The sequence below is a fragment of the Ovis aries genome, chromosome 9 (genome assembly GCF_016772045.2).
Source record: "Ovis aries strain OAR_USU_Benz2616 breed Rambouillet chromosome 9, ARS-UI_Ramb_v3.0, whole genome shotgun sequence".
Classification (NCBI taxonomy): Eukaryota; Metazoa; Chordata; class Mammalia; order Artiodactyla; family Bovidae; genus Ovis; species Ovis aries.
The window spans coordinates 67,845,354-67,867,866 of NC_056062.1; the positions used below are offsets into that span (position 1 = coordinate 67,845,354).

Genomic DNA, 22,513 nt, shown 5'->3' on the forward strand with positions numbered 1-22,513 from the left:
AACATTTTCCTGATTTAAAAACATAACCTAAATTACATTCTACCTTTCAAGAGATCTCACTCAAAACTTTAAGACAAGCAGGTACATTTCAAACAGAGAGAAGTATCTGGCACTTTAAATGAAAGAATCTATACTATCAGACTTCAAAAACTACCTTATGATTGAAATATTCTTCAAAGAAACCCTCTACTTTTGATTTAAAGAAAAAATATGTGATATAGAATGATAAACATGTACTTCTATCAAAATACTGCTTTAAAAAGTTTCTTTTTTCATGCAGGTCAGATATCCACCAGTGTATCAAGCCGCCTTAGCTGGGGTTCTCAGGAACGTCAGAAGTACCTCAATGGCTTTTCTAACATTACACTCCTGTCTGCTTCCACCTCCTGTGACTCAGATGAAGGTAGCATGTGAAATGAGGCATCCCTGGTGGCTAAGATGGTAAAGAATCTGCCTACTATGCAGGATACCTGGGTTTGATCTCTGGGTTGTGAAGATTCCCTGGAGGAGGGCATGACAGCCCACTCCAGGATTCTGGCATGGAGAATCCCCATGGACAGAGGAGCCTGACAGGCTACCGTCCATGGGGTCGCAGAGTTGGACATGATTGAGCAACTAAGCACAGCACAGCATGTGAAATGGGAAAAGGCTGGGGTGCTGGGAAGGCCCTGATTCTACAAGCTGAAAGATCACCTTCAATTGATTCTGATTAATTCCTTCTCTCCTTGAGAATCAGAGTTTACCATTTTGCAGTAGCTTGTCTAAATGCAGTTACCACTGAGGAATGTGTCAGTGAAACCAATTAGGGCAAAGATGCTCTTGGATCAAGGTTTCTCAAATTTCAGTGTGCATAAGTATGTCTGCTGCTGTTGCTGTTGCTAAGTATGTCTAGAAGCTTGCTTAAAACAGAAAGTGCCAGCCTTATCCCATGGAATATAATGGTCACTGCCGAATATTTGCTGAATAAATGAGTACATATAGCAGGAACTCTTGGCAGCCAACACATGAAGAGTAGCACCCGCTGGGTACCACTGTCAATCTCACTGAAATGCACCTATAAAATAATTGTGAGATATTTCATCAAATAATTGCAATTACAGAGGAGAGGACTAAAATGTGACTTTTTCAAGATATTTTAATGATATAGCTATTTGGTTAAAGAACAGCCACTTACCAAAGTGGGTGTAGGAAAGGGTATCATTGAGAATGAGAATTTTGTGATCATGCAGGATTTTAACGATGCTTCTAGTTTCCGTCTGGTGGAAATCATAGCTTGTGGTTGTTATCACAATCTCTTCACCCTCCTTAGAAAAATTCCAAATTCAAGACAATTTTAAAAAATAGGTTTATATCTCTTAATAACTATTAAATAATTCTAATTTAATGTACACTGGTTACAACCATAGTATTATCAGAGAAAACAAACCATACCTTTAGGTTTCTAAAATAAATACGCTTTAGTCTGATACCAAGAATTCTATATCCTGAATTATGTTAACATTTCCTCAAGTTGAATTCAGTCACTTAATATACATTTTTAAAATTAGATAGATCAAAGCAAATATATTTGTATTTTTATTAAAAATTGGTCAGAATAATACTCTTAAGACTTAAAAAAAATTCCCCCCAGATTTTTTTACACAATTAACTATCACTGGATATTCCTGAAAAGTGAGAAAGGCAGAGAAAAGTGACAGTACAGGGTCAAGTCTTAGAATCTCTATCATATATGACAAGCTCCTCTTTGTCATCCAAGCCTCTGCTCAACTATACTTGCAGAGGAGGAAAAAGATGTTTTTCCTCTACCCACCAAGTTCTCAGCTAGGACCCCTGTAACAAAAGACTGAATCATAAGAGAAAAGCGTATAAACTTTATTCAGTGTTAAGTTTTATGTGACAGAAGACTTGAAGACATTGTTAACCCTGAGCATTTAACAAGTTGTTTATTTATCCATGTCCTGCTGCGCTGACTCTTTGTGGCTGCACGCAGGCCTTCTCTTGCTGTGGCAAGCGAGGCTACGCTAGCTACAGTGCACGGGCTTCCCAAGCAGTGGCTTCTCTTGCTGCAGAGACCAGGCTCTAGGGCACATAGGCTTCAGAAGGTGCAGCACTTGGGCTCAGCTGTTGCAACCTGGGGGTTCTAGAATGCAGGTTCAGTAGTTGGGGTGCACAGGCTTAGCTGCCCCACAGCATGTGGAATCTTCCCATACCAGGGATTGAACCCGTGTCCCCTGTATTGGCCCCATGTCCCCTGTACTGGCAGGCAGATTCTTAACTACTGGGCCACAAATCTGAGCATTTTTATGGAACAGTGGGGAGTACAGGGAAAATGTGATAGGGTATGAGCTAAGTGTAAGAAACTGGGATAAACAGCAACACTTGTCCATTCTGATTCCTCTCTATGTCTCTTTGTCTTTAGAGCTGAGGATGGTCCTTTCTTCTGGGTATAGGCAACTTTCACATGAAGGTTTTATGACCTGCTTCAGGGGAAGGTCAGAAAGTCCTCCTGCACACGCAGAAAATTTTCAGCTTAAAATAGTCAATATTTTGGGGTAGCATGTCCTGAATCCTGTCACACCTTTGAGAGAGGCTTTCTTCGGCAACTCAGTGTCATCTGCCACCCTCTACCATGGCAGTCTCTATCACACTTGATTTATTTCCTTCATTACTAAGATTATGATCTAAAATTAACACATATTTATTTATTCACTTAGTGTCTGCCTCTCCCACCTCAATGCAATTTCCTCTCTATTTTGACAAATTTCTTCACAAATGAATCCTCTGTGCCTAGAAAATGTTTGACACTCAGCTAAATATTAACTGCATAAATAATATGCATAAAATATTAACTGGATCAGTAATAATAATGATAGTTGGATAATGGGGATATTTAAATCATTTAATCACCTTTAAAAAGTAACCATACCTCAACTATCACAATTATCACATGCAAACCTATGAATGTAGTAGAGATTGGAATTGCCACTATTCATATTCTATCAAAACCTCTTACTTAGCCTATGCCTTTTTTCGAATATCACTAGGCATCAAGATCTGGTTTCTTTCCAAACACTTAATGTGTAAAATCATGAATTAGAAGCAAATCTCAGACAAGTAAGATAACACAAAAGTGCATTTAAAAAAATTCCTTTTTCTGTTTGCCAAGAATTTGTAAACAAATTTTTTTACCCTCAAACATTCACATTTCCCTTTTGTAACTTATACATAATGTTCTTTATATATTCTGAAGAACCTCTGACACCACAATTTTTAAATGCCTGCTGTCAAAGTCAGATTTTTGAGTGCAAGCTAATCGTAAAACACATATTTCTTACCTGGATGATCATGTGAGAAAATAAATGTCCAAGAAAATAAAGAAGAAACCTTTTTAAGTTGACTCACTGCATGTTTTTACTTCCCCCCACAGAGTAATTTCTCTACCTGCCAATCCACAGCATCCATCAGAGAAAGGACTTTGGAACCTGCTTCTGCAGTTTCTGAGAGTTTAGTTTTATATATTGAATGTGGAATTCCATGAAGGTCCAGTTCACCAAACACCCCTGAAGGAGAAAAACCCACTCCTATTTATTCACCATACAGAACTGAGTTAGGTGCTAGTATAAAATGAAACAATAGATATATTTCAGTAAGTGATTGAACATTTTAGAATTAATGCAAAGGATTAGAGTTATCTGTTCAGGGCTATAGAAGAAGGGTTTGGCTCTCTGATCCATTGCTAGGAATCTGGTCCTTAGAAATTAAATCCAGTACACAAGGATACACGAATGAGGATGCTTAATACAACAATATTTGGAAATAGTAGAAAAACCAGAATTAATCTAAATGTATATCGATAGCAGAATGAAGGAGTAAATTAGAATATAATACTGTAGTGTAATATGCCATAAAAAGGAAGAGCTTTATATGTAAGTATAGCTCTAGAAAGATATTCATATGTTAACAAGAAAATGCACAGTAATATATTTAGCTTGACCATGTTTTTGTATAAGGCTTCAAGTCATTTTATGTAATATGAATATAGACATAGATAAAAAGCATGAAAAGAACATGTAGAAACTCCTAATGTTAGTTTCCTCATGCAGAGAGGAGAACTGGTAAGATGTATGTCTTTTCTTGATATTGTTCTCTGTTGTTAGAACTATGCTTTTCAAATAAAAAATAAACGCATAAAAGCAAAAAACATTTTTTTTAAGGTTGCATTTGTCTGCCTCAGGAAAATTTTTTTTTTCTTTTTCCTTTTCTTTATCTCACACTGTGTGGGATTTTAGCTCCCCGACTAGGGATCAAACCTATACTCCTTGCCCAAGAAGCAAAGTCTTAACCAACTGAACCCCCAAGAAGTCCCAGGAAACTTAAAGATTTGAATTTGTCTGTCTTAGAAGAGCTAACTCAATTTTGAGCCATTTAAAAATCCCCTTACTTACTATCACTGTTTTAGAAATTGTACATTAGAGCGAGTGAAGCACATTTATTGAGCTGGCCAAAAAGTTCGTTTTCGTTTTTTTTATAAGATACTATGGGGGAAAAAAATCTGAACGAACGAGCTTTTTGGCCAACACAGCATGTATCTTTTAAGTAAAGATGCAATGGTGATTTGAGAGAATAGCATTGAACTATGTATGTTATCATATGTGAAATAGATCGTCAGTCCAGGTTTGATGCATGAGGCAGGGTGCTCAGGGCTGGTGCACTGGGATGACCCTGAGGGATGGGATGGGGAGGGAGGGGGAAGGGGGTTCAGGATGGGGAACACGTGTATACCCATGGCTGATTCATGTCAATGTATGGCAAAAACCGCTACAATATTGTAAAGTAATTAGCCTCCAATTAAAATACATAAATTAAAAAAAATGCAGTGGTATTAATAAAAGCAGTTATTTACTGGGACCAAATTAAACCCTCTCAGGTACATTGCTTTCTAGGCTCAAATGCGAATCTGTACAACCACACAAATGCAACTGGAAAATTAAAACACAGCAATAGTTACAACTGGATAACTTACAGCAGAGTCAACTGATCCACAGATTACTAATACTGTGTAGGAATAATGTGCAGGAAAGTTACCTTTTAGGGGAAAAGTCCTAAAGTATGAAAAATAGTATTGTTTCTATAAAAGAAAGATTATGAAGAAAACCAGATTAGAGAAATAATCTACATATGGAGTGATCAATGTTAGTTTTGTAATAAATTACATTTTGGTTTAGAATTTAATGTGGCATGATTTAATTTTTTTAAATGTCAGCAACTTTTATAGCCCATTACTACAAATTAGTGTTTGTAAAAACTTCTAAGACTGTAAATGTAACTGAGGGCACGTCTATTCGCGCTCCATGTTTTAAAGCAGAGTCTCAAAACTAACATGATTCTTTCGGTATCTGGTATCTGGGAGCACATACCCAAGACCTTGGATCCTTGATTTGGTCCTTCTGGAAGAGCCCACTCTGGAGTAGAATGATTCCCTCTCAGAACAATCTGTAATTCTCCTTTGAAAGGATTGTCTTCCCAGCCACCGATTAATCTACCTCCCTGAAGTGAAGCAGAAAGTTGTTAATACTTAGAAACTGAGCAGGAAAAACTTCCCCATAAAAAATGAATTAGGAAGGTTTGCAGCCTCCCCTAATGAAAATAAATGAACTGTTGTTTTACAAAAAACAGTATTGTAACTAGAAGTGATCTTAATTTAACTCCTCCACTTTGGGATAGGCAGTTTAAATGATTTTGTCCAAGGTCAAATTCAACCTCTACTTTTGAACTGGACCTAAAACTGAGACCTCCTGACACCTAAACTAATGCCATTTGAACAGATCACACTGTATCTTAAAATAACACAGCATATATAAAGTATATTCTTTTCATTTTTGTTCAGTTGCTATAACTCTTTTGTGACCCCATGGGCTGTATCCCACTAGGCTTCTCTGTTCATGGAATTCTGCAGGCAAGAAGACTGCAATGGGTTGCCAGTTCCTTTCTCCAGGGGATTTTCCAGACTCAGGGATCCAACTCGTGTCTCCTGCATTGTAGGTGGATTCTTTACTGCTCAGTCACTGGGGAAACCAAGCTATGCTATTCATGAGCCATCACTGTTAATACAAATTGCTATTACTAAATGGTTTCTGATTCTATGCCAGGTGTAACATGCAAGGCTTTACACATTTTATATCATTTAACCTTTACACTAAACCCATGAATTGGAATTATTATCCTCATTTCTTAGATGATAAAACTGATGTGGAAAGAAGTCATATAACTTAACCTGTTACCCAACAATTTAACAATGAGGTAAGGATTCAATTGTAGTGGTAACTTCCCTCTAAGCTCTGCATCTAACCAAGAAATCACGTATCTTTAAAGTTTTAAACGCCTAGTTTTATGAAAGAAAGGCTCCCACTTATTTTTTAGTGGTGCTTAATAGCTTTTGGTTAAGCTATTCTTTTAAATGAACACCAATTCAACACTGACAGAACAATTAAACTGATTAAACTACTACATATTCAAGACCATCTGAGGTTTATGAGAGAATGAGGTGATTATTTCAAACTGAAATATTTTTATTAGTCTGCTCCTGGTTTTCATAATCCCTTCTACATCCATTCATCTTAAGAAATACTGTTCACTTTCTTTTTTTAAAAAAGGCTTAATATCTTTTTTCCCCCCAGAACTCCAGGGAATTCTCTGTTAGTTGCAGCAAGCTGTGAATTTAGTTTTACCTAACAATGATATAAATTATTTTAAAGGACTGAAAATGAGGAGACCTCATACTACAAAGTAGCATGATAATTACCACACAAGGAATGTGTTAACATGTAAAGAAGAGCGGAAATATAAGTTCAACGTATTGAACATAGCCTTGCATTTCATGGGGTAGAGCCAGTTGTGTTTCCATTCACATCAATTGAATATGCTTTCTTACAATCTGTTCAATAAATCTCCAACATTTTAGCACTTGGCTAGTAAGGGTGAAAGTTAACAAGACCCTCAGTCTTACCTGCAGTGATATGTAGGTAGCATTCAGAACAACTTTTCTGTAAGAAGACTCTGCAGCTCCTACATTATGCTTATCTTCCAATTCTAGAACCCCCCGAATAACAAGCCTTGCCATTGGTGGAATATCTGTGTCTGCCACAATCCATGTTCCTATAAAATAAGACTTTAATGTAAGGAATATAACATAATCCATACACTATAGCCTATAGATAAAACATTGACAGCCTTATTGATGAGTCCTAATTTTGAAGTTAGTGAGTCTTTTTTCCATATAATATAACATCCAGGATACAGAATGGAACCCACCTCTTCACATTTTCTTTCTCCAGGGTGTGCTGTGTAACAGTATCTACCCTAACTGCTAAGTACTGTGGCATCTATCCTAAAGGTGATAAACACAAGCATTTTATTTATTTAAATTTATGCACTTACCTTCAGGAATAACAACATTTGCTCCTGGGTAAGGTATGGTATAATTATTTTCTCGAGATGATTGCCAGAAAGAATTATTCGACCATAAGCTGAAAAGAGAAAAGAAATATTTCCGTTTAGTATTATCTCTGTTTATTTAATAAGCATCTCCTTAGGGTGTAGCACTATACTAGATGTTTTGGGGATAACAGAATGCAAATTAGATAGTTTGTAATTTCACTGACAAGCTAAAGTATGCAGTTAGTAAAAGACTCAACACACATAACTACGTAGAGATTTTTCTCCATTGAAGAAAACTATCTGAACCACTTTTTCTCCTACTAAAGCCTTATTGTGATACGCCAATTTTTTCTATCACATGAATAATTTGATTTCTTTAGAAGATTTCTCTTCTAAAACTTTTTAATTTTATATTGAAGCATAGTTGATTAGCAATGTTGTGATAATTTCAGGTGAACAGCAAAGTGATTCAGTTATACATAAACAAGTACCTATTCCTTTTCAAATTCTTTACCCATTTAGGTTGTTACCTCATACGGAGCAGAGTTCTCTGTGCTGTGCAGTACGTCCTTGTTAGTTACCTACTCTAAATATAGCAGTGTGTGCACAGGTGGAAAATTGAAAAGAAATGCATCCTTTGTCCATTTAAAGATTCTTAGATATGGTGCTATTTCAGGGGAAAATGACAAGAGGGCATATAATTGGTTAGATTCTGTGAAGGAGGCCTGGAAGATCTCTGCATTGGAAAGGATGGGTCAATGAGAGTAAGCCCCTGGGCTGGGGGCACAGATAGCAGTCTATAACCAGCGTGAAAAGTGTTGTGTTAAATTGAAATAAATATGGAGAGTGTGTGGCTTTCCAGGTGGCACCAGTGGTAAAGAATCCTCCTGCCAGTGCAGGAGATGCAAGAGATACAGTTTCAATCCCTGGATTGGGAAGATCCCCTGGAGAAGGAAATGGCAACTCACTTCACTATTCTTGACTGGAAAATTCCATGGACACAGGAACTTGGTGGGCTACAGTCCATTGGGTTGCAAGGAGTCAGACACAACTGACTATGCATGCATAGCACAGCATAGGGAAGTGTGTTGGAGGAGATACCATCTCTACTTAGCATCACTATGCCTGCTAGAAACTGTCTCAGTACTGCTAGTGCTACTGCTAAGTCACTTCAGTTGTGTCCAACTCTGTGCGACCCCATAGACAGCAGCCCACCAGGCTCCCCCGTCCCTGGGATTCTCCAGGCAAGAACACTGGAGTGGGGTGCCATTTCCTTCTCCAATGCATAAAAGTGAAAAGTGAAAGGGAAGTCGCTCAGTCGTATCCGACTCTTAGCGACCCTATGGACTGCAGCCTACCAGGCTCCTTCGTTCATAGGATTTTCCAGGCAAGAGTACTGGAGTGGGGTGCCATTGCCTTCTCCAATCTCAGTACTAACTGTTACAAACAATATTATTACACAGTTGAGTTTATTTTCCTGTTTAAAAATGATCACAGAGGTTGCTATGCTGCCTGAGTAAGAAATTTTAAAAATGTTCTGATACTAATGCAGGAAGTCTAAAGAATAACCAATATAGTTTGTTTGGTTAAAAGTATATTTTTATGACACATTTTAATTACTCAGGTGTAATTACTAAAAAAATCTGTTGCTCAGAAATCCTGTTATAAAAATTTTGTCTGCATGGGTTTAAAAGAGAAGCTAGCGGATCATTTAGGATTATTTATACTCACAATAATACATTTTTTCATGAAGCAGTCTCAATGAAGGTTGTTGAAACGTTATATCTATCTAACTGAATAACTTGATCAGCATTGTGCAGATTCAATAGTTGAGTTTATCTAGCTTTTCTCAATCCTTTCAGTCTTATGCCCAGCAACACTATACTAGATGCTATATATTCTTCTAATTGCCCATTGTTATGATCAATAAAGCCTAATATCTCTTGGACTAAGCACTTGTGTGTTGTGTAGCTAGAACTGTATATTCTATTCCTGAGGTACAGTTTTGGATCAAGAGTCTCTTTGTTCTCACTGATGCTGCTGCTGGTTAGTTGCTTCAGTCGTATCCAACTCTTTGTGACTCCATGGAATGCAGCCCACCAGGCTCCTCTGTCCATAGGGTTCTCCAGGCAAGAATACTGGAGGGGGTTGCCATGCTCTTCTCCCGGGAATCTTCCAGACCCAGGGATTGAACCCGGGTCTCCTGCATTGCAGGAAGGTTCTTTACCGCTGAGTCACCAGAGAAGCCCGCTCTCACTGATAGCTATCTGTAAAATACAAACTAACAAGTCCAACTGCAACTATTTCTAGTGAGCAGAACTCATACTGTGGGAGGAAAAAACCTATCCTATGGTATAAACGTGAAGTATATGTTAGGAGGGCAGAGGCCACATCTCTGTTCTCAACCTAATCTCATTGCTCAGCACAGTGCCTGGAACATGGCAGGTACTCAGTAAAATTTTTTTGTGTGTGTGGTTGAATGTATAAACAAATTCAATTATTATTCTTTCGTGCAACAGTTATCCCAGTATCTGTATATTTTGAAGTTATAATTCAGTTAATAAATAATATTGATTCGTACTTGATGTGCAGTACTGGGCTCTTACATGCCTGCTGCTGCTGAGTCGCTTCAGTCGTGTCCGACTCTGTGCGACCCCAGAGACGGCAGCCCACCAGGCTCCCCCGTCCCTGGGATTCCCCAGGCAAGAACACTGGAGTGGGCTGCCAACTCCTCCAATGCATGAAAGTGAAAAGTGAAAGTGAAGTTGCTCAGCCGTGTCCGACTCCTAGCGACCCCATGGACTGCAGCCTTCCAGGCTCCTCCGTCCATGGGATTTGCCAGGCAAGAGTACTGGAGTGGGTTACCATTGACTGTTAATTCTTATTATTACCAACATTATTTTTATGGTTATTATTTGCCTGTAGGGGACGCAATATACATCAAATCAGGATCATGCCTTTAAAGGTCTTAAAGACTAGTACTGTCATGTACTAGTACCACCATATATGGTAATTACTATAATATGAGGTAGAAAGTGACATTTCATATGAGAAATATAGATAAAGGGCTTTACAAGTTTCAAAGATAGAAAAATTATTTTTAACTAAGAGAGTTAACATATATTTAGGAAATCAAATATCTGAAATAAAATTAAACAAGCTGTATTATGAGATTTGACCAAGACAGTTAGTCTATCTAAAAAATGATACAAATGAATTTTATTTACAAATCAGAAACAGACTCATAGACATAGAAAACAAACTTATGGTTACCAAAGGGAAAAGGGGTAAGAGGGATAAATTAGGAGTTTGGGATTAGCAGATACACACTACTATGTATAAAATAAACAATAAAGTCCTCCTGTATAGCAAGGGAATTACACACAATATCTTGTAATAAACTATAATGGAAAAGAATATGAAAAAATGTATATGTATAACTGAATCAGTTTGCTGTACACCAGAAACTAGCACAACAGTATAAATCACCTACATGTCAATAAAAAATAAAAACACAAACACAGAGACACAAAAAGACTGTTATTCTAGATAAAGAAATGCCACCTGCTAAGGAAGCATTGCTTCCCTGGTAGCTCAGCTGGTAAAGAATCTGCCTGCAATGCAGGAGAGCCTGGTTTGATTCCTGGGTCAGGAAGATCCCCTGGAGAAGGGATAGGCTACCCCCTCCAGTATTCTTGTGCTTCTTTGGTGGCTCGGATAGTAAAGAAATTGCCTGCAATGTGGGAGATCTGGGTTCAATCCCTAGGTTGGGAAGATCCCCTGGATGAGGGCATGGCAACCCACTCTAGTATTCTTGCCTGGGGAATCCCCATGAACAGAGAAGCTGTAGCCTGGTGGGATACAGTCCATGGGGTTGAAAAGAGTCAGACACGACTGAGCAACTAAACACACCATAGCACAAGAAAGCACTGGATCAATGAGGAGACAGTTTCTGGTGCTGTTCTGAGTGTGTCATCGAGAAGTTTTGTGATCTCAGGTAATTCATTTAAGGTCTTTGGGCGTCAGCTCTCTCATCAAATAATAAGGGAGTTGGTCTAATAATTCTGATCTAACATTCTGCAAGTATGAGATTCCCAGTAACTTTCACACTAATTTTGTGAGATTTTTCCATCTTGTCATCAGGGTGGCTGTAATGCTCAAATGAAGCAATGAGTGTGAAGTGTTTCAGGACCCTCTGTGCAGGAGGAGGGCACAGTATCTCAGCCAGGATGACACAGGAAAAGGATGCTGTCAGGAACTACTGAAGCGTATTAATGAACAGAAGGCCTGTATACTTATATGCGGCTGGTCTCTTCCTGGGAATTGGTTTTCTTGATGGAGGATGTACAGGAAAGCAATCCTGGAGAACACAGCAGTAAGCTTGGAAATTAATAATAACGTCCTTCACATCAGGATCCAGGGTCCCAGAAATGGACTGGCTCTGATGAAGGTCATTTTTTCCTGACACTGGAAGTGAAAATAAAAGCAGTTTAAACTAACATGATGATCAAAGCATCTGAATGTAACCAAAACCATGGCAATTTGAAAATACTCTTTAGATAGTAACTTAGTATAATTCAAACGTATGGAATAGGTTTGAAGAGATTCCGACAAAATGCACATCTGAGAAGTAGAGTCAAAGTATCTTGACAAAAACAAATATTTGAGAACTCTTATTCTCAATAAGAGAATTCTTAAATATTTTTATTTTCCAAGAATAGTTAAACAATAAAAACAGAAACAAAATATATGACAGTTCATTGTACTAATTTCCTCTAATTTTGTAAAATAAATTTTGGAGTCAATTATGAATGATGGTGCTACCTCCAAGCATAAAACATAAGTTCTTAATTCTATTCAAGGCCTTTTCCAGCATAAATTTAGTCTCCATTCTTTAATTCAACAAACACTCATTAAATCCTGTATACAAGGCACTATATAATACATTTGCCCACTGAGCCACTATTCTCCTCCTTTAGATGAAGCAATAAATAAATCACTTTTGCCTACTGAATACATACCCAGGTAATACAGAGTACTAGTGTTTGCTTCAAGGTGCCAGTCTCCATTCTTGCTAGTATTCCAATTCAGTGGATTTGAAGAGCCATTCCTCATATCAATGATATTAAACATGTCAGGATTTTGAGTGAAGTTATGAGATATGATTACATAGTCTTCTTCCTATTAAAGTTTATTTTAGATGTTAACATACTGCATAATATACACTCATTTTGATGACATGAATCACTTAACTTCTATATTAAAAGTTAAGTTTTGGTTTAGTTTGTTTTTCATTTTGTATTTATATTTTGTTTAACATGTTATCTGTCTATGGCAATAATGCCAAGTTTATCACTAAGGCAATGAAAGTTTTTTTTCCTTCTCTCTCTTATATATGTATATATGTACATATATGCACATACATATATACATATGCACATATATGTATATGTGTGTCTATGTACTTATATACATATATGTATATATTTTATATAGGTGTATATAGGTATATATATACACTCATACATATGCATACATTCAGAGAGTATTTAATTTCTGTAGTATTTCAAAACATCTGAAACAATGCTAGGCATTTTATTTTTTGGTTGCTACATGTTGTATAAGCAGAAGAATGTGAACAGGGAGGAAAATACACAGTTCAGGAAACTGGTGACCGTTAGCAGTAGAGAGTGACGATTGATATCAGAGTAAGCCCTGCAGAGGACTTCCGCTTCATCCAAAAATATTTATTTCTTTAAAAAATCTGAAGTAAAGAGCCACAGAATGTTACAGAATGTTCGATTCAGATAGCTAGGTAGTGGGCATATGGGATTTGGGCCTGCTATTTTCTGTATCTGCTGTATTTCACAATACAAATAATAAAGCCCTTTACTATTTTCCAAAACATCATAAGTACTCAATAAATGTTAGCTATTATCATGGATGTAATAAGCTTAATATTACAGGAATGTGGCAGAAAGATCGCTTACTTCTGATTTTTGAAGAAAGATTTTTTTGGCTTGCTTCTGAGATTTAAGATGGGTCATGAAAAGTATAAATATGTGAGGCAAGGACAGTCTGGGTCTCACAACTGGTGTGAGTGGGCTGTGTTAGAATAATATGCAACATAAGTGATCAGAAGATGGATTATGCAACTCTTTGTTTACCTTAAATCCATAGAATGTTGATGTATATGATATGTTGGTTATGTGATCTACACCTTTAAAATACCAGTTAATGTGTTTTGCATTTGGAATCAGAGCCATCCAGCCAGACATATGAGTCAGTCGTTTCTTCTGAAAGGGAATAATGCTTGTGCCTATAGGACATAAACAAACAATAGTAATCTACCTAGAAAATTTCTTCTCTTATGAGTAAGTGCAAAGGTAAATATTAGTCTAGTCAATGGAAGTCTCTAAAGAGATCAGTATAGCATTTCATTACTTATGTTCTAAATGTCTTTGTTGACCTGAAGGCCCCAATACTTAATATCACACTTAACTGAAACATAAAATGTTTTCTTACTTGGAATTTTGAATTGATATGGAGCTTATATTCCCTGGGGAAAGATAAAATTGAAATATGATGACATAATGACTAAGACAAAGTGCTTAAATATATCAATACAATTTTAAAAATATCACTGATCTGAAATATAATTCCATTCCTATTCTTCCAAATCCTTGATTTGCAGAGTATGTAAATATATGTCTTAAACATTATTAGATTCTCTCATACTTGCTGTGTTAATAAAAATCAGCCTAATGAGTATGAATGGAAATCTTTGATTGATAGCTCTTAGGGAACTAGGCCACAAGCAGCCTCCAACACTGGCTGTAATACTCTAAATTTTGTGAATGACAAACCTGAAACCTGAACTACCTGTTATGGGGAAAAGATTTAATCTGAATAAATGCCTGACAACTTTGGGTGAAGATTTGAAAATATCTCTTACAATATAAAGAAAAAAAAAATCTGTGATTAATTAATTATATTTTTTCCTTTCCCTTCTTTCATCTTTGATTAAATTTTACATTAAATTTGCAACCTCTTCCCTTTCCAAATTAGGAGGAAGAAGTCAGAAGTGAGATTACAAAATAGACTGTCAAGCACACACAGCTATATTTAAAATGGATAACCAACAAGGTCCTACTGCACAGCACAGGGTGCTCTGCTTATTGTTATGTGGCAGCCTGGATGGGAGGGGAATTTGGAGGAGAATGGATACATGTATATGCATGACTGAGTCCCTTAGATGTTCACCTGAAATTATCACAACATTGTTATTTGGCTATACTCCAATATAAAGCAAAACTTTTTAAAAAACAAGTAACAAAAGCACACCAAAGTTAAAAAAAACAAAAAATGAACAAAACAAAAATAAACTGTCATTCTTTTCCTTTGGGGATGTGTACATGCATGCTAAATCGCTTCAGTTGTGTCTGACTCTGCGACCCCATGGACTGTAGCTCGCCAGGCTCCCCTGTCCATGGGATTCTCCAGGCAAGAATACGAGAGTGGGTTGCCATGCCCTTCTCTGGGGGGGTCTTCCCAACCCAGGGATCGAACCTGGGTCTTCTGCATTGCAGGTGGGTTCTTTATCATCTGAGCCACTAGGGAATAAAGCAAAATGAATTCCAATATCAAGGGTGAACATATTCTTAGGCTTACGAATTAGCATTAAGTTTTGAAGAGCCCATGACCAGAGGCACTAAAAACAGTTTAAAAAGATATGCAGTATATGAGAAGAACAATGATAATTTGGGTTATTCAGCAAATATCCACTCCTCTCCTGTCCTTGAGGGCAGATTACTCTCCTGTTCTGTTGATATTGGGTGACTACTTCGGCCCAGGAACTAGTAGCAGAACTGACACTGCAAAGACTTAAAAAAGTGCTTGCTGGGTGAAACACACCCTCTTGAGCCTCTGTCACTGCAATGCAAAGAGGCTCCTCTAGGAGAATAGCGGGTAGCACGCTAAGATGACGTTTGGCATGCATGGATAGAAAAAGGATATATATCTTAGGGGCATGGATTTAATTCAAGTTACCCAAGTGGAAACTTGCTACTTCTCATCTATTTCTTAGATCCAAGCCAATTCATAGACTTAAAACACCTAACACCAGTGGGAGAAATCTAGCCATTTATGGGGCTACAGCCTACTAAGGAGAGCAAACTATCCAAACCTTCCAAGAGCTGTTAGTTTCTGGATCTGAACTGATACAAACTCTCAAAGACTCTAAATGCCACTATGGTCAACCAGCTGGAGTGGCAGCTTACAAAGGCCAGGCCATAGAATGAGTCTCGGCTCATCTCATGGCTGGTCCATTGAGGCCCCTGGGTCATCTTATGGTTATTCCTCCAGTTCCAAAAAGTATAGTGGGAATAGATATAGAACTCTGTTTGCAGAAAGAGCCGAAGTTGAAATGCTCACAAGAAATATCCTACCAAGAGGATCTGATAATATGGGGTGAAGTAACAAAACCCCAGCATGTCCTGATGGATTTGACATACCTATAATTTTAGGAGCTATAGTATTACTGGTATAATCATACTACAGGTTTTCAAAATTCATTTGGCTTACATTGAGATACATAATTTTAGTTTCAAATTGGAAGTTTCTACCTTGTAAATATCATTAAACATGGAAATTTGGAAACACTGTCATCAAGAAGCTGTATCATTAGATTTATACAGAAAATGTGGAAACCTATATTTGAGAATCATGTTCAGCAAATCTTTGATGCACCAATGCTTTCCCTATTTTCCAAAATCTGCAGTCTATCAGAACAGTGTATAGGAGAGTGGATTAATTGTAGATGTTTTAACTAATGCAGCTTCCAGCTGGCTAAGCGGTAAAGAATCCATCTGCCAATGCAGGAGATGAAAGTGATGTGGATTCAATCCCTGGGTTGGGAAGATCCCCTGGAGGAGGAAATGGCAACCCGCTCCAGTATTCTTGCCTGGAAAATCCTGTGGACAGAGGAGCTTGGTGGGCTACGTTCACGGGTCACAAAGAGTTGAACACACCTAAGCAACTGAGAACACACACATTTTAACCAATAATTCAGACAGATGATGGATGCATGTATAAAGGGATGGATGGAATGATACAAAGATCAGAGCCAGTCCAGTCAGGCCAGGTCAGACATGATGAAAATAGACATATTTAGTAACTGGAAGAGTTCCTAATGGAGGGAAGGAAAATCGGGTAGGAAGGACTGAGTGAACACTTTAGGAACCATACTTCCCCTTACCACCCCCTTATCAAGATAATAAATTAAAAGCAATTCCAAACCCTTGAGGGGGGAAAATAAAGAAAATAATACCACAACAAAAACTCAGAGAGATGTGATCAGGATTCCTACCAATCTCCATTTAACTTGCTTGTCTGCAAATGCCAGATGGAGCATGAATAATGATGGGAAATTAATGCAATCTCATCAGGCAGCGATGTCAAGCACATGTGGTGTTCCACATATAGTATCTTTACTCAAACGACTCAGTAAATCAACAGCCTCTGGCACCTGGGGTGCAGCCAGGGACCTAGCAGATGCACCCCCAACCCTACATCAATCAGCAAAGATAATCAAAATAATTTGCTTTCAGGGGCAGAAACAGTGATGCATTTTCACTGTCTTAATCCAAAAGCTATGCCAACTATCTTGCTCTCTGTGACAGTGTTGCCTATGGTTGCGTGCTGCTTAGTCCCTCAGTTGTGTCTGACTCTCTGTGACCCCATGGACTGTAGTCTGCCAGGCTCCTCTGTCCATGGGATTCTCCAGGCAAAAATACTGGAGTATCCTCCAGGGGATCTTCCTGACCCAAGGATCAAACCCAGGCCTCCTGCATTGCAGGCAGATTCTTTACCAGGGGAGCCCATGATATTGGGGTGCCTTAATCAGCAGAATGTCATGCTCATCCACGCATTTACTCAATACTCCTCGTAAGTTGTTTCGGGGTGTGTTGTTATTAGTTTCCTGCCTGGCTTCTGACTGATATCAATATTATTCTTTTTCCAGTGTTCTAAATAAGTGAGCGACAACTCAGGAAGATGATGATGAAAATTGAGGAAAACATATTTAAATGAGTGGGTCACATGATTACATTCCACTTACCAAAAGAGTCTGAGAGAACCACATCCTTTTCAAGCAAGGACACTGGAGAAGGCTTGTTGAATGCTAGCCGGTGGAAGCTGACCGAGGCGTCACAGACAGACCCGGGGAACCCTATGCTCCACTCGGCTTCTTGAGTGCAGTGAGAAGGGTCCAGCAGAGGGCTGTGTGGAATGACGGTGTGTCCTTTGTGACCTAGGAAATGGACACAAACAGCATGTTTCATGTCAGAAAACTAAAAAGCCAAACTGTCTACAGCATATGCTTACTATGATCCAGGGTGCCACCAATACAATCTAAAAGTCTTGGTTCATTTTTTCTTTTTTGTCATGGAGTAAGGGGCCCTCCTAAAAAGGCTTTACAGTGCACTCTTCACTCAGGGAGCTTATCACGAACATAGCAGAAATATGGGATCTGAAGAACCCATGAGAGACAAAGTAGGGGATGGGATGGGGAATAAGTAACTTGGTCAAGGACACAAGGAAGGATGTAAATCCAGGCTGTCTGACCATAAAACCTAGGCTCTCAACCAAGAGTCTGTCAACAAATATTAAGAATCTACACTGAGGGACATGCCTCGTGGTCTGGTGCCTAGGACTCCATGCTCCCAAAGCAGGGGGCCCAGGTTTGACCCCTGGTCAGGGAACTAGGTCACCAAATGCCACAATTAAGAGTTCACATGCCTCAACTAAAGATCCTGCATGTGACAACTAAGACCTGGCCCAGCCTAACACATAAACATTAAAAAAAAAAAAAAGAATCTAAGCTGAATTAAGGAATTAAGGTCAATAAAGCTCTGTATATTGGAATTACCCAAATGTTCTCCTTCTTAAAGCCACAATTAGAATAGGAAACAAATCAACAACTATGGGTGAGTATTCAATCTGTTTGACTATTGAGATGAACCTTCTTTCAAAGGCTTTCAGAAACATCTGTTACTGTCTGCAGGTTTACTGGCCAGTTGTTCCTCTTTTAAAGGTATTATGCAGAATCACACACACACACACATCCTCCCTATCTTATTTAGCCAAATCGTTATCCTTGTTTAGTCGCTAAGTCGTGTCCGACTCTTGCCACCCCACGGACTGTAGCCCTCCAGGCTCCTCTGTCCATGGAATTTCCCAGGCAAGAATAATGGAATGGGTTGCCATTTCCTTCTTCAGGGGAATCTTCCCAACCCAGGGATCGAACTTTTGTCTCCTGCATTGGTAGGCAGACTCTTTACCACTGAGCCACCAGGGAAGCCAAGAAGTTATCATTAAAATTTTATAAGAATGCTAAATTCTAGAAATCATATTTACAGAAAGCATATTTACATATTTACTTCAGAGGGTAGAAAAATTTAACCTACAATGTTGAATTTTGTACTAAAGTTCACATTTTCTTTTAACCAATTTCAAATTCAGAATTTAGATTGGAAAGAAAAGACTAACAGTAGGCCTGTGACTTACTACTTCCCTCTGAGGTACTTGAACAGGATGTATCCAGTCTGTCCACACTGCTTATGTGAATAAACCTGGAATTAATACATTTATGGGCCTGCCTGGCTGGAGAATTTGGGTAGTCATGTAATTAACCGAATAAAAGATAGTGACATTCTCAGACTGACGTGGCTTTCTTTTGTGGTCCCTAATTCCATACCGCTGCTGCTGCTAAGTTGCTTCAGTCCTGTTTACAATTTGCTATTAACTCAGAACCAAAGTGAAAATGTAGGAAAAAAAGGACACACATGGAGGCTGAATGTGATAGCTTGGGACTTCTCTAGAAAAGGATCTGTCATCTATGACTAGTGCTGACTTACATCTTTAAGTCATTAGGAAAGTTTGGTACCAGGTAAGATTCATCTGAATATGCTATGACAATTCAAGTCTGTGTTAAGCGAAAACTGTAGTTCCAAAATATTTTATCAGAAATGAAAACATTACCTGTAAGCGAACCATCAACATCAATCAGTACCACTTCATGTTCCCATCGAAAGCCAGCCTTGTTCGGCGTGTGAGAATACTGGATGCCAGCGAATTTTGCACTCCACCCTCCACACCTGTGGTTACAAACGCCCGTGATGGATGTCACTCCCAAAGCTGCACAGCTGGGACGGTCAAAGTTCATGAAGTGTACGGAAGACACAGTCAGTCCTTCATTAAACGGGAGAACCAGGCCTTTTGTCGTGCAAAATGCAGACCCCATCCCCAGTTCATCAAGATGACCAACTATTTTGCCATTTTTAATCATTGCTCCATTGGTTTCACCCCATCCTCCAACATAAGGAGCCAGGATCCTCTTTGTTTCAATTCCAGCCTCATAATTATTTACCATCACAAAGTTATGGAACTGAAGGGCACCTCCGTTGACCCATTCGGCTCCTTTTTGACAATTCCAAGTTGTGAGTGAATGAAACACTGCAGGCACTGGCACTGAAGAAGTACACGATCCTGTCTGCATGGGGAAATATTCTTCAAAGATCCACAATCCAAACCAACCTTGAGAATGAACAGTGTTGTTAAAGAATTCTCCAAGAGGGACTCTTTTTTGGCAAATGTTTCGGTCATAGGATGGCCCATCAGGGTGGTTGTTCATTCGGTACCAAAAGCCAAAGTGAGTGCCACCAGCAGCCACATTGTGTCGTATGGTGTTGTTTGGATTGGTTACCCAAAATGCGGCTGGAGTCACATCGTCATTCAGAAGACTAGTACTCTGATGTACAAATACTGCCAAGTTGTATTGCAGGATATTGCCGTGTTCAATGCCGTCTTCTATAAAAAATGCTCCTCCCCTGATATCATATATAATATTCCTCTCGACCAGAAGGTGATGTGTGTTATGGATAGTAATAGCCCTGTTATAGGTCTGGTGAATTGCACAGCCTTTTACATAAGATTTAAACTGTAAATCTCCAAGCAGGTGCCAATGTATTGGATATCGTCCCAACCGGAATGCCTGACCAGCATGGAATATCTGTCAAGCCCAGAAATCACAGCTATTCAGTGATACACATAGAGTTTGCCTGGCTTATACTTTCTTGCTTCAAAATAATATCCACATTCACATTAATTATTATTAATGCATTGATCTCTCCCATATTATTCCTGTTTATCATTTTAAAATGTTCTTCGACCCCCATCCCACCTTGTTTTATTCAATATATGAATATAACAGCCCATGTGTGCTCATGCTTTTTATCAAATGAATGAATGAACAAAAGTCATCTTCAACTCTTCCACTTTTCACCTTACTCTGTTATGAAACTGGTGTTGAGCAAAACACAACCTCTTAAAATACTTCTTTTTCTCCTCCTTTTAATCCTTACTTAATTGTAAGAAATATTTCTTGAATATTTATCAAGTGCCAGATATTTTGCTAAACATCATATGCATGATCACACTCTACTATAATCCTAGGAAGTAGCCACTCAGCAGAAGCTTCATTTTATAGATGAAGAAAGTGAAATGCAGAAATGCTGAGTATCTATTTCATAGTCACAAAGCTCCACTTAAACCCACTGGTCTGATTAGAGAGTTGGCGCTCTTACTAACCACTCTGCTATACTTTCAAAGGCCTACAATCCACCTGATGCGAAGGGCCAACTCATTAGAAAAAAACTTGGATGCTGGGAAAGATGGGAGGCAAAAGGAGAAGTGGGCAGCAGAGGATGAAATAATTATACAGCATCACCAACTCAATGGACATGAATCTGAGCAAACTCCGGGAGATAGTGAAGGACAGGAGAGCCTGGCATGCTGCAGTCCATGGAGTCGCAAAGAGTCGGATACGACTTAGTGATTGAACAACCAAAACGATCTAATAATCTAAGGCAGAAGATGCCTCTGTGTGTGTGTATGTGTTTGTATCTGTATAATATAATCTTATGAGGTTTGGAAATAAAATGTTAGGTTATCCATTTATTTTCATTCTTCATATAAAAATAAAAATTAACTATTACTAATATTTACCATACAGATCAACCCTGGTAACCTCACTTAGTCCATATCCAGAAATTACAGATGTGTAACATAACCTAGGAGGAGGAGAGTTTTACCAAATGTAGCCATTGACTCTGCCACCCTCACTACAGTTGGGTGTTCCCAATTTAACAGATTTATGGATTTTACTATCCTTCTTTCCTTTGCACCCTCCTTCCTTTTATTGAATACTCGATAAAAACTGTGCTAAGCCCAGATTATACAGACCAAGATACAGAAGAGCTCTTGATATCTTGGGCATAACTTGCATATTTATTCTTTTATTTATGTATTTGTTCAATCTATAGCCAATTAAGAATCTCCTATGTGCCAAGCACTGCTCCAGCTACAGGGGAATCAGTAGAAAACTAGAAGGACTGCTTATGTTCTAGAAGAAGAGATTAAAAAATAAAACAAAAATATATCTGGAGTTATGAGTTAATAAAGAAAAATAGGAGTTTGGCAGCTCTTTCAAATAAAGGTGGTGAAGCACGGCCTCTCTGAAGAGATAGATTTGAGAAGAGATTTGACTGAAAGGAGTGTGAACACAGAAGTACCTGGCAGAAAAGCATTCTAAGGAAGATGAAGAGCTTGTGCAAAGAACTGAGCTAGGAACGTGCCTGACGTGGTCACATGACACAGGGAGGCCTATGTGACCAGCATGGCGGGCGTCAAGGATGGGTCACACAAGACAGCAAGGGGCCAGAGTGGGGTCAGATGATGTGGCTCCTTTGGGAAGAGCTTAGACATTTTGTTTTAAGTGTACTGTGAAGCTCCTGAAGAGTTTCGAGCACAGCGTGGCAAGATCTGATTCACATTTTAAAGCTTGAACTTCGTCCACCAGTCTCTTCTCTATGTCTGTGTCTCCACTGCTCCCCTGCAAACAAGTTCATCAGTACCATCTTTTTAGATTCCATATGCATGCGCTAATATATGTTATCTGTCTTTCTCTTTTTGACTTACTTCACTCTGGATAATAGGCTCTAGGGAGATGGGAGGGGGG

The 22,513-nt window shown here is 38.6% G+C and overlaps 1 protein-coding gene across 5 annotated transcripts in view; it reads right to left on the minus strand.

Moving 5' to 3' along the window:
* Window positions 1–22,513, minus strand: part of PKHD1L1 (PKHD1 like 1) — a 193,822-nt gene that overhangs the window by 65,156 nt on the left and 106,153 nt on the right. For all 5 annotated transcript variants that reach the window (XM_060393472.1, XM_042254383.2, XM_060393473.1 and 2 more), the window contains exons 49-58: window positions 19,477–20,506; window positions 17,555–17,746; window positions 13,605–13,756; window positions 12,459–12,618; window positions 11,733–11,904; window positions 7,438–7,526; window positions 7,007–7,155; window positions 5,418–5,547; window positions 3,442–3,560; window positions 1,175–1,304 (exon numbers count right to left, since the gene is read on the minus strand). In XM_060393472.1, the coding sequence (XP_060249455.1) occupies window positions 1,175–1,304; window positions 3,442–3,560; window positions 5,418–5,547; window positions 7,007–7,155; window positions 7,438–7,526; window positions 11,733–11,904; window positions 12,459–12,618; window positions 13,605–13,756; window positions 17,555–17,746; window positions 19,477–20,506 (2,323 nt within the window). The remainder of the gene's footprint in view (window positions 1–1,174; window positions 1,305–3,441; window positions 3,561–5,417; window positions 5,548–7,006; window positions 7,156–7,437; window positions 7,527–11,732; window positions 11,905–12,458; window positions 12,619–13,604; window positions 13,757–17,554; window positions 17,747–19,476; window positions 20,507–22,513) is intronic.